The sequence below is a fragment of the Diplotaxodon limnothrissa genome, linkage group LG7 (assembly GCF_057381915.1).
Source record: "Diplotaxodon limnothrissa isolate DT_005_m linkage group LG7, D_limnothrissa_male_GT1.1, whole genome shotgun sequence".
In the NCBI taxonomy this organism is placed as follows: domain Eukaryota; kingdom Metazoa; phylum Chordata; class Actinopteri; order Cichliformes; family Cichlidae; genus Diplotaxodon; species Diplotaxodon limnothrissa.
This window is the reverse complement of record NC_140602.1, coordinates 68224690-68238004: the sequence shown is the minus strand read 5'-3', so window position 1 is coordinate 68238004 and position 13315 is coordinate 68224690. Positions and strand designations below refer to the sequence as shown.

Below are 13315 nucleotides of genomic sequence, written 5' to 3'. Positions count from 1 at the left end.
GTATCATTTTTACCTTTTATAGGTGCAGTCTCTGTGGTGTCTCAATGAATAAGCAGATACCTTCTTCTTCATTTCTGACTTTTAGATGTTATTTTTTATGTTAGTTGGCGTCTAAACTTCCTTTCAATGACACAATTTTAAAAATATAATTGCAGTCACAAAAGCGTTTAGATGCTTTTACTCAAGAGCTGGTCCCATCCTGAAATGCACGTCCGTGACTCCTGTAACTACACAGTTTCTAACATTGATTTAAATGAGTCCTTCTAGCCGAGGAATTATTTGAGCTGAGGAAACTCGTCGTGTTCAGCCACAGGTTGTTGTACAAACAGGATGTGACCAAGAGGAAAGATCTAAAGACAGACGGTTTCCTGTGATGCACTGTCTCAATCTGGAAATAGATGCTAAAACTACATTCGCACCACAATTGATTTCTGTAGGTTCAGAATGACTCGGTGACATTTCCAAATAACAGATCTGCAATATCAGCTTCTAAACCAAATAAGCATCTGAAGGGAAAAAACGCGGTTAAATCTGAAAGCGTCTATAAACCTTTAATGGATCAATAAAGTCACCGAACAGTGAATTATAACACAGCAGCCTGAGACAGCTCTCTGGCTCCTCTTATTCAGCAGCATTGCACATCGACAAGTAATCGAGGGCCATTACAGTTTTTATATGGCAGCGGACTAACTCGCCCGATGTTCTTGAGACTGTGCAAACACAAAGTGTGCAGTTGCGGTTTTTGTCACTCTCTGATCAAAATTGACTGAACCAGCAGCAAAAGAAGATCAAAACTATGCTTCTCGTTTGATAAACAACATCATTTAGTCCTTCTTACTTTGGCACTTTTGCTTCCACCACGATAAAATCACACTTCCTGTGCAGCTCTTTCTGTCTCTGTGTACTTCAAGACCAGAAATGTAAACTTTTACAAATGATGCCAAACTGCTCTCAGCCGTGTCTCTAATAAAACCTCTGTAACTTTGCTCTGCTTCACTTCAGCAGCATCAGGTAATGTTCATATGTTGATTCATGGTTTTCTTCTGTTTTTGATCTACTGCAGAATATTTAAGGTTATCTGCTATAAAAAGCCAGAACAGGAAAATCTGCTTCATGTTTTTGTTTTATTCTCAGTTACTTCCACAGAAAAGCGTCTGCTGTGATGCTTCCACCTCTGATAAAGTCTCACAACTGTCAGCTTTGTTTTTATACAAAGATCTAAAAATATGGATTTGTGCTGATAAATGATCAGAATTATAATATTTCTGACTGTCTGAGTGAAAATGTGTGAGAGGGTGGGGTTTAGATGCAGTTTAGACATGCATCCTTTCACAGTCTAGTCCCCAAACAACCATCCCTCTGAAATAAATCCAGTTAATTTGTTTAGCTCACTTTAACTAAATGTCAGCTCCCTCTCTTAGCAAGCAGCGAAGGTGAGGTGGCTGAACCACTGAACTCCTCCCCTCTCTCCTGCTCTGCAGACAGTTACAGCTACAAGGAGGTCCGCTCCTTCGTGGAGAACAAGCTTCCAGGGAAGAGCCGCACCAAAGACTTCCTGCAGTACAACCGCAAAGCTCTGAGTCGTATCTACCCGAAAGGCCAGCGCGTCGAGTCCTCAAACTACGACCCTTACCCGATGTGGGCCCTCGGCTGTCACATGGTGGCTCTCAACTTCCAAACAGCAGGTACAGCAGTGCTCATTTATCACACAGCGGAGGACAAAGGAGACAGTTTTGAGGGCTTTATATTTATCTTCTTATGACAAGAAAACATTCAAGTGAAGCAAAGTACAAAAACACGCTAAAATATTTGTGACAGAATATAATTATAAATTTAGAATAAACCTCCGCCTGTAGGTTGAGCAACACGAGGATCGGCACATTGAAAGGACATGAAAATGCAGAAATAAATAAGTCTGAGGAAATAAAAGTGTGAAAATGGGAAATAATAGAGGATTTAACACTAGCATCCCCCAGGCTTCTACCTTTCTACCTATAAAACCCGAGAGCAGCCAACTGGCTGGTAGGCTTTTAGCTAGGCTTTAGCTTCAGCCAAGTGGAAGCTAAATTGGCTAGTCATTCATATGTAAATTAGGTCGTTATCTGGGAATTCTGGAGGGAGGGGAGTGGGGGTGTGTGATTGAGGGTGTGGGGGAGCTGCTAAAAGCTGTGCACTTCCTTTTGTGTTTCATCTTGATGCATTCTCAATCATCCAGGGAAATAAATCTCCAAAAGTCACCAACTTGGAGTGTTTCAGTTTGCCATCTTAGGGAGAAATCAACACACATGGGTGTATGTCCTTTGTTGCTGACATTTATTGATGAAAACAGTACAAAAAACCAACCATTTGCACACATATTTACAAATAATAATAAAAAGTGAGTGAGTACAATTCAACATTTTCAGCAATCACTCACAATCCTGGCACTGCCATGGTATCTGTAGTCTGCATTTACCACATGTGTATCTTTTGCAGCGAACACATCGCACAGTGGCATGATTGTTCTTGCAGTTGTGTTTGACCTGACACGTGGCTCTTTTTCCAGGACTAGGTGTGGAGGGTTGTGTCAAAGGCAACTGTTCTTTTCTTGCCTTCTTCGCAGCTACATGAGAGTGAGCCAACTCTGTTGCAAGCGCCACCAGGAAGTCCACCCGTCTTTCCTTCGTCCCGGTGCATGCTTGATACAGCACATGTGCATTCAGTGCTGCCATGTCAATCATGTTATAAAACACGGCGACTGGCCAGCGGCGTGTTCCTTTGCGGACAGTGTACTCCCGAACCATCTGGTCCATCACATCCACGCCACACTTTGTTTTGTTGTAAAGGGTGACAGTGTTTGGCTTCCTTTTGGTGGTGTTATCAGTCTGAACCACGCTGTGCATGCTGCTAAGAATATAGACTGTCTTCTTCCGTTTGGCCGCATACGCCGTCAGCGTGGCAGCAGAGGTTGAAAACACCTAAGAAATAAGATAAATTGTTATTTCCATAGCCCTTTTACACACAATGAAACACATAAACATAGAACCACAAAAGACCTGCAACAGACCTGAGTGGTGAATTCATTGCGATCTGTCTGTCTAGTGGATTGAGGAATTTCCCTGCGAATCCTGTTGACTGTGCCGAGGATGATGGTTTTCCGTCTAAGAAGTTTTTGCACAAGTGAAAGCGATGTGAAAAAATTGTCCGTGGTAACATTTCTGCCCTTGTCTAGGAATGGTTCCATCAGCCTCATTACTACATTTTCAGAAAGTCTCTCCCCAGTGGGACGACTGGGGTCCTTGCCAAGATATGGGAAGACATTGCAAATGTACTTGGATTTTAGGTCGCAGGCCACCCAAAACTTGATCCCAAACTTGTCCGGTTTACTTGCAATATACTGCAGGAAACTGCACCGAGTCTTTGATGGGAAAAGCTGTTCATCAACGGTGATATGTAGACCAGGGTTGTAGCACGTGATGCAGTTGGTGACCAATGATCCCCACACACTGGAAATTGCAGCAAACTTATCAGTCTTTGCTCGATTTGCTCCATTGTGGCATCAATCAGACCACTGGTATAATGTTGAAATGTACTCACTCACTTTTTATTATTATTTGTAAATATGTGTACAAATGGTTGGTTTTTTGTACTGTTTTTATCAATAAATCTCAGCAACAAAGGACCTACACCCATGTGTGTTGATTTCTCCCTAAGATGGCAAACTGAAACACTCCAAGTTGGTGACTTTTGGAGATTTATTTCCCTGGAGGATTGAGAATGCATCAAGATGAAACACAAAAGGAAGTGCACAGCTTTTAGCAGCTCCCCCACCCCCTCAATCACACACCCCCACTCCCCTCCCTCCAGAATTCCCAGGTAACAACCCAATTTACATATGAATGACTAGCCAATTTAGCTTCCACTTGGCTGAAGCTAAAGCCTAGCTAAAAGCCATTTGGCTGCTCTCCCGGGTTTTAACATCCCATTAATACAAGAAATCTTCTATTTGTAGTATCTGAAAGCTTATTTCAGTATATTACTCCACTTATATGTAGTATTTTGGCTATGAATAGCTTTATAAACCCATATATTATGTGTTTAGAGACACTATGTCTTTGTCTTTTGAGCTTAGTTACAGTCACGGTAAAGAGAAAATACACTATCTGTACATTACTAAGAATTTAAGTGTCAGGACAAAGTAAAAAAAAAATCTAGTCTTTAGCAGGTCGTACATTTGGGTTCGTATGAGCTGAGATGAACAACAACACCTGACGCTGTGTCATTATTTAGTTAACTAGGGCTAAACCAACATGCAGAAGCAGTGCGTCCACCCCATGGTTCTGTAGCCTGTGCAGTCTTTCAAATACCTGTTCTCTGTGTGAGGTTAACAAACATGTTGGCCTGCTCTTCATTACAGTGTTGCTTCAGTTCGTTTGTCCACAGCATCTCAGTCGGGCTGTGGGACTGATGGGCTCACATCTGACTCCAGAATACATGAAAGGCGTTCAAGGAGTTCAACGTTTTTCACACGTTACGTCAGCACCTTGTCTTAGTTTTTGTTCAATAAATAATGGCACAGTGCAACGTGTCACGTGTTGGGATTCATTTAAAGTTACATTTACCTCATTTTAAGGCCTACTGAGGACCAGGTCATTTTATTATGTCCTGATATTTAAAGATATGCTGATGGGTTGCCAGTGCATCACTCTGCACTAAAGCTAAACTCAAACTGCCCTCTTTATGTTGTCTGTCATGTCTTTGGGGGATATCTGTCTACTCCAGCTGAAAAAATAACACAGGTTACACTATCGAGTCTACCTGTTAGAAAATTATCAGGATTTGCCTGAAGGAGAAGTGACACTGTGAAGTTATTCAGGTTCTTGTGTCCACCCAGATAAATACATGCAGCTGAACAACGCCCTCTTCAGTCTGAACGGACAAACGGGCTACGTGCTGCAGCCGGAGTTCATGCGTATGGATAGCTACGACCCTCATCAGGACAAGAAGGAAGTCAAATACAAAATTGTGGTCAAGGTGTGCCGCCACACGCACACACACTCTCTGTGCCTCTGTCATGATTATGAGTCACGTTCAGGGTCCACTTATGTACAAAAATGCACTTTGGGCCTGATTGTGTGCAGAGAATAAGAGCAGTTGTGTTCGTCCCTTGCAGGTGATTGGTGCCAGGCACCTTCCGAAGCCAGGCCGCAGCATCGCCAGTCCATTTGTGGAGATCGAGCTGTGCGGGCACACAGAGGAGAAGTACAAGACCATCGTCTATCGTAAGGAGATTCTCCAGCAACCTTTCTATTTTCCTCTGTTTCATCTAGTTTTTCTCTAACTATTAAAAATGTAGCTTGTGTTCGTTGTTTCAACGCTTTCTGCAGGAATTAGAGATTTGAAAGAAGATCGATGGTAAAATTGTAATAAGGTTGTGTTTGTTGTGTATCTATATCAACACTGAGATTTGCCTCGTCTTTGTGGGGCTTTCGATCTCACAGTGGAAAAATTGTGGGACGTGGGGGGCTGGAGCCTGTCCCACCTCTCACAGGGCAAAAGGCGGGACGACCCGGGAGAAGTCGTCCATCACAAAATATAATAATAATAATAATAATGAAAAACCTTAAAATAGTCAGAGCTCGAGCAGCTTCGGCCTTAGCTGCAATTCTGCGGGAACTTTTATTCTTTTCAGCTTGAGGTTCTGGGGACTTTTAATTTAATGGGGACTTGAGGCTTCACAGGTTAAGTCTTTGCATGTTTCTGCCCCCTGCAGGTGACAATGGTCTGAACCCAGTGTGGAAAGGCTCAGAGCGCATAATCTTGAGTGTGTATGAGCCTGAACTCACCTTCCTGCGCTTCATCGTCAACGAGGAGGACATGTTCTCAGACCCCAACTTTCTAGCTCAGGCCACGTTTCCTGTGAAAGGCCTTCGCTCAGGTGGGAATTCATACACGCAGCTTCTGTTACCGTCACTCTCAGGTAGTGCTCGTTATCATTATTGCATGAACTGAATGTTACTTAGAAGCAAGATTTAATGCACACTGAGAATACTTTCACCTGAGAACTATATCATGTGGAGCTCAAGTTAATTTCCTCGTTCACCAGTTTTCTCACAGGTGTGCTCGCTTTTGCTGTATTAACTTTTTGTATGGGGCTCATATTTTAATAAGAAGAGACACTCCACGTCTCAAATTATAAATAATGAAAGAGGTGAAACAATCCTGAATCATTTGATATTTAAGTAATGTTAGACAGTGGCTAGCTCATGTCTCTTGTATCCTGGCCAAACTTTAATGTAAACTTTTAGATTCTTCGTAATCGGGGAGTTTCCACTCTGAGTGTGACGCAGCTTTAATATCTAATTTTAGCAGGCTTTAGTATTTTGAAATTCCACAAAAGACTGACACCACACACTGAAGTGACCTCATTTGGAAGTGAAATTAGGTTGTGACTCATTTTAAGACTTTTTAAGTTTAGAGGGAACACAACTCACACAGTCACGTTGAAAACAACGGTTTTTTTGTATTTCTGTAAAAACTAAACTAGGTCCATCGTTACTGCTTAAGATTAAAAAAAATGTAATTTTTAAAAGTGATTTTAAAAGTCGAAATGAACACGAATGAATCAGGTTATAACACAAATCAAGGTGATGTGAATAAATGAAGGAAATGAACTGTTTTGGGTTTGCTTCCACAGGTTACCGCTCTGTCCCTCTAAAGAACGGCTACAGTGAAGACTTGGAGCTAGCTTCTCTTCTGGTCTACATCAGTGTGCAGCAGGCCGGGGTGAGTAACGCACCAGGAGCGCATCGACGTTTATGTCACTGTGGCGGGATTTCTGTGATCTGCTGACTCGGCACGTATCGTTCAGAAAGCGGAGGAGGAGCTGTACTCGTCTTCCAGCCAGCTGAAGAAGAAGCAGGCAGAGCTGGGCGAACCCTTCCTGTACGACACACACAGCAACCTTCAGCGATCCTCCCTGGCTCAGCCCACCAACAACCTCATGAGGAAGGGCAGCACTGGTGAAAATCCAAGGTAAGTCTGAAAAGTGCAGGAATACTCTAGCAGCGACAGTCTATTCACGGAAAGGACCCCGTTCGTCCGCTGCTGTCGTCTTCGGGTCTTTTGCCAAGCTTAGTGATATTTTGGTTGATTTTGCTGCTGCTAACATCCCGCCTATTCACTTCACTTCAGTTGAGGTCCTTAGGCTGCCACAGCTTCCAAATTTCAGTGGCGAGCTCAGAATAAACTGATTAGGAAATTCCATCCATAAAACAGCTTTTTGGTGGATTATCTAATTTGCATTTCATGGTGCATACTGCAATATGTACATATACTGTAATATATGACAACTAATTTGTGATACTTGTTACTCTCTGCTCTCAATCTGTCCGTCTTTCTCTCCAGGTCAAAAGAAAAGAAGATAAACAACAGTAAATTTTACTCCTGAGGACTCATTTGTCTAACCTGTGTGAGCAGCAGGCTTCAAATCTAGTATCAATGTTTGCTATGGGAGCTGTGATCTGGAAGAGCTTTTTTTTTTTTGCCATCTTTCCACCGAAGATGGCAACATTCCAGTATCCCGAATGGTTTTCTATTTATTTAAGATTGGAAAAAAATTGTTCCTAACGTTTTGGAGTTTTTGAAATATGGAATTGCTGGAGGAAATGTAAGAGGCCGTTACAACGGTCCAAGTAGCCAGCGTTGTGCTTGATATGTTTGCATTCAGTCTGTTATCAAACTGCATCGTGTTACACTGATGGTATTTATTTTTCATTAAAGAGCGGAGTCTGAAATAATGACGATTTCACTGCAGTGGCTGTTCTGCTGCCAGGGAGCTTGTGTTTAATTCATTTTAGTCATTTTGAATGTGGTTTTTTTGTGTTTTTTTGCTGTGCAGTTTCACCAGTGTGACGTTTTTCTTCAATGTTTGTTTGATATGGAAATCCGATCTGTAATCTCATGCAGTGAGTGTTTCCTCTATTTAATATGAAGGCAGATTGTGGTTATAGCTGTCCCAGAATTCCTCTGACTTCCTCATGAATCGAGTCAATAAAGTATGCTTGGTGAACGACATTCTTTATCTGTATTTATTGCATTGTTTTCTGCTCCACCGCATTTTAAAGTAGGCTGCAGGGACAGCAGTAGGCCAAACGCTTGAAGTGAGGAGCGTAGAGAGGCCTCGAACAAAAGAGCAAGTCCTCCATCAAACACTGGGGAAATAATTACCTGTAAGTTTGCTCACTTACAATTTTTAACAAAACATATTCCATAAAGGAATATACTTCAGCCTGTGGATCTCCAGCTTCTCTGAAGACTCATAGGCTGAAGTACAGCATGGAGAAATATGGAAGTAATGAGCCTGTAACCCTGGTAGACAAGAGCAGTGCAGCTAAACCAATGACAGATGCATCTACTGAGCATGAAGCGTGTGGCTGGACTCGAGACAGAGAACGAGTCCCCAGCTCGTCTCAACACAGGAGATGTTTGCAACACTGCCCTGTGCTCCATCTCCACTACCAGCATCACTGAAACCACTACTGCTCTACAACCACTTGGGTATAAGATCAAGGATGCAAGCAGAGGAAGACAAAGGCTGGAAAGATGTTGATGCGAGTTGCAGAAGGGTGTCAAAATGAGGTACAGCAAGCTGTCCATAACACAGGCTCTAGATGCTACCAAACAAAGGCTGCAAGCGCTGAGAAAAAGGCTGAAGAGATATACCAGAGAAGAATAAATGGCCTTCTGGCAAACCTGTGGCGTCCAGGTATCATCTCATGCAAGCAGCAGTGACTCTGACTCCAGCTAAATGAGAAGAAACTGTCCAAAAAGATGAGGGAAACGTGTCCACCTGCAAAACCATTTGTGTTTCTTCTGTTTTCTCACTAACAGCTAAAGCTTCATGTTTTTCCCCCATTACACTGATATAATAACATGAAGAAAAGAAAAAACACACCCGGTTGATAACATATTCACAGACAATTTATTTTTGATTGAAATTATTTCACATCATAGTTGTTATTTTCCTGTTGAAGATCTTTTGTATTTTTATTACAACAGCCACAGAGCAGCAGCAGCAGCAATAATAATAATAACAACTCGGCAGGAGAAGCAGATCAATGCGACCGAAAGACTGAAAAAGAGAGAGAAACATGATGGGCGCCCCTTTTCCAGCTGCCAACAAAATGATTTTACTACAAGGAATGGGAAATAAAGTTGAAGTAGTTGCATTTTTTCAGTCTGTCAGGTTTGTCTGACCCTGTTCCTTCCATAACAATGGTTAAGACTCGAGCACAGCTGTACATGACGCAGGTGTGGTAGAAACTTTACAAAAAAATGTTTTTCTTATTTAAAAAAGGTGACAGATGAACGGGGAGGAAAGCTCAGTGAGCTCCACAGGAAACAGGAGACATGGCCGAACAGGAGAGACGGTACTTTTCAACCAGCACGTTCTATAGTAACACTTAAAAAAAAAAAAAGAGAGAGAGAAACATAATCATCTCAACATGCTGGACCCCAGGCTCACAGTTTGGACAAGTCAGCGTGGCCCAAAACAGCCCACTGTGGGAAATGGGCTCATCTGCTTTCATGCCAAGTTTGATGAATTACCTCTGGGATTAAGGGTGAAGCTACAGCCAAGCTCGTTACCTCAGCCAGTTTCCCTACTAGTACAGTCTCTGGAGGAAAACGATGCTACGCTGCACTGAAGCTCAGTGTTGTGTTGCAGGTTGCTTGTAGCCTAAAAGCTGCATCACAACCTGGAGACCACCAGGTGATGTTTGTTTTTCTGCTTTCTTATTTTAATGGCATTAGTCATACACCCTGTAAAAACCCCCATAAAGGCCACAAGCACACTGGTCTAGCAACAAGGATGTTTAAAATAATAGCGTAGCTGGAGTTCTGATCCATTTAGACTTCTTCCCCCGCCCTTTGTGTGCCTTGGAAGCAGTGCGAGAAAACCCTTCTAGTCTGTTTTAGCTCCTCCCTCCTCCAGCATGACATCATAAAGACCCTAGACCAGAAAAAAGAAACTCGTGGATTACTCGCACATACCTCATTATCTGAAACTCTGTACTGGAAGGACTATTTTACCTTTCGATAAAGTCAAGGTAACCATTTCTCCTGATACGCTGAGCTAAGCAGCCGATGGCTGTGGCTTCACGTCAACCAGATAAACGTGATATTGGTATCAGGATTCTTCATGTCACTCTTAAAATAGAGTCAAACCGTTCATCCTTCAAAACCATCGGGGATAAAAACAACTGCAGTAAAATCAGACTGAATCATCGGGTCGCTGATGTGTGGAATCACCAACTTTATTTAATATGACCACAGTCAGCGTGATCCTCATACGATACGACTCGTGATATAAAAAATGGCCATCGTTTAAATGATTAAATCTCGGCTTCAGTCCAAAGGCGCCAAGTGTCATTGGCTGTTTTAGAAAATCAACATGAATAAAGCTTTAACTGCCTCAAACAGCAGGCTCGTGGGTAGATCCTGGCTACGACCAATCACAAAACAGCCGGATGGGATCTCTCCATTTCAGTCCTCAGCCTGGTGAGATAGTGATCAAACCCTTTATGGTATTTTTACAAAACAAAAATTACAAAATAACGAAAAAACATATTCGATGACGCGGCAACATTTACGTGCAAAAAACCTTAAACAACAAAAACACCGGAAACAAATGTTTGATTAAAGTGATCGAATGAGAGAAACATAAAATATAACACACATTGAAAACAGTTTTTTTAGATTACAGAGCACTTTGTGTGAAAAGAAGAAAAACAAAACAAAAACAACCACACACATTAAGATGAAGGCAACAACAGCCTGCCGAAGAAAAGGAGGCTGAGAGAAAAACAGAGAGGAGATGAAGAAGGGCGAGGATTCAAAAATGGTTCAAAGAGAGAAAGGAAGGAGACGACTATATACACTCATATGTACATCATACAGGATATGAAAAAGAGCACGATGTCCTAAAGCTAGACCCGAAGATGGCCGTACACAAACCGCACCTACAGGCCAAACAGAAACCTGTCGTGGCACCCAATAAATAGGAAACAAAGCGCTTCGTAGCGGACGGCGTCCTGTCCTCTGATTCAACAAGCATCTGGAGCGTTGCCCAGGTCGACACGAATAAATAAAATGGATGGATGCAGTTGCGCTTGCCTTGAGTTTCCAAGACAAATCCGCCCAAACCACGCGCACACGGGGAGAATAGATCCTGACAGACTTGCAGTGTGTCAGGGCAGTTACCACATCGTATGAAACGCTGCCACAACAAACAGGCAACACTTTGAGGGAATGTACACAGGCAAATAGAAGGTGCCCCACCCTCCCCGATTACTCGTCCCTTATTGTGATCGAATATGTACAAGAATTTTGTCCCATCCTCTGATAAGAATTAGCCTAAAAATGTCATCCACGTGATATGGCGTAATATAAATACAGCAGAGTGATTCAAAACAGGTCGTGGGACAGGTAAAAAGACAAGTGACTCATCCGCTAGAGGCACTGCAACTCCTCCGCTCAGGACAGGGGGTCGGAGAGGCAAACGGCATCAGGGGGGCGACACCACGCTCAGGTTTGCCTCAAAAAAAACAAAGCAGAGGAAAGACGTTTGGCGAGTTCTTTGCTTCAAAAGCATCCCAAAGCACCTGCACGGCGGGGACCAAAAACGAGAGGGGGATATGAAAATATACAACTCTCAGCTGGTGATGGGTCTGGTTCAAACAGGTCCGATTTCAGAAGTCCACTCTGAAGTTTGCCACCGCGGCTTTGGTACATGGACGTCCATGTGCGGCGGCGACCTGCGAGGGCTTCTAGGATAATGCGATGCAAAAAACCCCAAAAAGCTGTGTACTTTGATACCTCCCAACGAAATCCAGGAAAGACAATGTGTCAGAGGTTTTAAAGACAACTTATAAATATCAGTCAGTCCCAGACCACCCAGCTACTGCTACACAACTGTCCTATTAAATAGAAACAGGAGAGCTTCAGCACGCACACTGAAGGCAATTTAAAAAGGACCAAATATTGCCATCACCCTTGACATTCCTGCAAAGCTCCCAAAATGTCATCGTTGGGGAGGTGATGGGGAGGGAGGTGGGCATCTCCTTATGTTTTCTATAGAAAGACACAATATATGAAAGCACAGATGTCTGGAAAAATATGTTAATTCAAGTTGATAAAAACCGTTTTTGTTTTCTTTTTCTCCTTTTCGCGAGTTGTACATGAGGAGTAGGCACAGTCTTCTTTTCTCTGAGGTAGCACCTCATTTTCCCAGTGAAAGATTGGAAAAGGCCGGAATTTGATCCCGAAAACTGACAGCAAAGAGAGAGCGAGGACTCGATAACAGTTGACCGCGTCCGTCGGGAGAGCTACATCGTGGATCGGATCAAAGACGAACTGGAAGGCGAGCTGCTGCGTCCGGCCTTCGTTCCATGAGGGGCAAACGCCAGCGAGAGGCTCCGGGGAGGTGGAGCCTTCCTCGATTCTGGATTTCATTATGAGGTGCACACGCAGAGAGGGAAAAAAACAAGAGTGATTATGAAAACTGAGAGACTACGTATGAAAGGACGAGGCAAAGGGTAAGGACAGAGAGAGCAGGGTTCCAGTATTTCAGTACATCGGGTCCTCTCGTTCTCTGATGTCGTTTGTAAAAAAACAAAAAAACAACAAGGGCCTTCGAGGTAAGAGGAGCGATGAGTTTCACAAAGTTCCTTCCCGGTGACGGTGTCACTTTGTGGGATCGGTGATGAAACTGGTGACGGCTCCTCCTCATAGCAAGCGTCTAATCAGACGGGGTGATCCTCAGGCCGGGTGATGTTAGGGTTCCTGGTGTAATGATGGCGTCGATGTAATGTGTGAGTTTGTGTGTGATCGTGCTTGTGTGTGTCTCGGCATGTAAAGGGGCTGCTGAAAGCTTGGCCGATCACCATGCTTCAGTGTACCGAACATCAACATCCTTCAGGTTAGGCAGTTTGGCCTGGAGAGGAACACAAACAATATACACTTCAGTTGAGATCAGTTTTATTTAAACAGCAACAAATTCAAACAGGCGCTTTAAATTATAAGATAAAGGCCCAATAATAAAGAAAAAATCCCAACAATCAAACAACCCTCCTATGAGCAAGCACTTGACAACAGTGGGAAGGAAAAACTCCCTTTTAACAGGAAGAAACCTCCAGCAGAACCAGGCTCAGGGAGGGATTTCATTCATAACTGTGCTTAAAGATTCAGTGGAGGGCATACAATAACTAACTAAAGCACCAAACAACTGATGCAGATGCACTGATGTGTTGCATGAAAAACACCAGCAGAGAGCAGT

The 13315-nt window shown here is 43.0% G+C and overlaps 2 protein-coding genes across 3 annotated transcripts in view; one reads left to right on the top strand and one right to left on the bottom strand.

Annotated features, from left to right (window-relative positions):
• The window catches only part of plcg2 (phospholipase C, gamma 2), a 48141-nt gene extending 40695 nt beyond the window's left edge, over window positions 1-7446 (top strand). Inside the window, exons 27-33 of the mRNA XM_085358803.1 lie at window positions 1482-1685; window positions 4874-5013; window positions 5153-5261; window positions 5753-5917; window positions 6677-6765; window positions 6851-7014; window positions 7387-7446. Coding sequence (XP_085214929.1) covers window positions 1482-1685; window positions 4874-5013; window positions 5153-5261; window positions 5753-5917; window positions 6677-6765; window positions 6851-7014; window positions 7387-7429 — 914 coding nt within the window. The 3' untranslated portion in view covers window positions 7430-7446. The remainder of the gene's footprint in view (window positions 1-1481; window positions 1686-4873; window positions 5014-5152; window positions 5262-5752; window positions 5918-6676; window positions 6766-6850; window positions 7015-7386) is intronic.
• A 1554-nt stretch (window positions 7447-9000) lies between these two features.
• The window catches only part of cmip (c-Maf inducing protein), a 50160-nt gene continuing 45845 nt past the window's right edge, over window positions 9001-13315 (bottom strand). For both annotated transcript variants that reach the window (XM_085360196.1, XM_085360198.1), the window contains one exon: window positions 9001-12973. In XM_085360196.1, coding sequence (XP_085216322.1) covers window positions 12920-12973 — 54 coding nt within the window. In that variant the 3' untranslated portion in view covers window positions 9001-12919. The remainder of the gene's footprint in view (window positions 12974-13315) is intronic.